Source organism: Penaeus monodon, chromosome 24 (genome assembly GCF_015228065.2).
Source record: "Penaeus monodon isolate SGIC_2016 chromosome 24, NSTDA_Pmon_1, whole genome shotgun sequence".
In the NCBI taxonomy this organism is placed as follows: domain Eukaryota; kingdom Metazoa; phylum Arthropoda; class Malacostraca; order Decapoda; family Penaeidae; genus Penaeus; species Penaeus monodon.
In genome coordinates this window covers 28871405-28872243 of record NC_051409.1, presented here as the reverse complement: position 1 = coordinate 28872243, position 839 = coordinate 28871405, and the positions used below count along the sequence as shown (strand labels likewise).

At 50.3% G+C, this 839-nt stretch overlaps 1 protein-coding gene across 1 annotated transcript in view; it reads left to right on the top strand.

The window, feature by feature from the left end:
• LOC119588704 overlaps positions 1–406 on the top strand; it is a 10850-nt gene extending 10444 nt beyond the window's left edge. The window contains exon 5 of the mRNA XM_037937342.1: positions 23–406. Coding sequence (XP_037793270.1) covers positions 23–332 — 310 coding nt within the window. The 3' untranslated portion in view covers positions 333–406. The remainder of the gene's footprint in view (positions 1–22) is intronic.
• The last annotated feature ends 433 nt before the right edge of the window (positions 407–839 follow it).

The window sequence follows — 839 nt, the reverse complement described above, 5'->3', positions numbered from 1 at the left end:
GTGCCCCTCGTCTCCGCCGCAGATACATCGACGGCGGCCTGACCAACAACACCCCCATGAAAGGCGAGGACACCCTGGCCATCAACGCTTTCTCGGGGGACTTCGACATCATGCCTGACGAAGACGTGGACCTCCTGGGCCAGCTCCTGCCGAGGGTCTACGGGGTGTCCATGACGAGGACCAACCTGAGGAAGGTGTTCAGGGCCCTCCTCCCCCCTACGCCGGAAGAACTCGACAAATTCTATTACTACGGATACGCTGACGCCCAGAAGTTCGTCCCTGTGGCTGGGGGCGGAAGGAGGAAGAGCTTCTTGAATAATCTCTTCGGGTAGATAAGGAAGGAAGGGGAAGGAAGGAAGCGCTAAAAGGGGGGAGTAAGGAGGAAGGGGAACGAAGGAAGCGCTAAAAGGGGTAAGTAAGGAAGGGGAAAGCAGGAAGCGCTAAAAGGGGGAGGGAAGGAAGGAACGAAGGAAGCGCTAAAAGGGGTAGTAAGGAGGAAGTAGAAAGAAGGAAGAGTTAAAAAGGGGAGTAAGGAGAAAGGAGAAAGAGGAAGAGTTAAAAAGGGGGAGTAAAGAGAAAGGAGAAACAATTTTAGAGGGGGAGAAGAAAGAGGGAAGAGCTAAGAAGGGGAGGAGAAAGGAGAAAGGAGAAAAAATTTTAAAAGGGGGAAGGGAGGAGAAAGAGAAATAATCAAAAGTGATTTGGTAGAGGAAGAAAGGAGGAAGTGTTAAAAGGGGGAGTTAGAAGGAAGGAGAAAGAATTATAAAGAGGGGGAAAGAAAGAAAAGTGAAGAGAGGAGAAAGGAGAAAAAAATCAAAAGGGAGGAGAGGAGAAAGGAG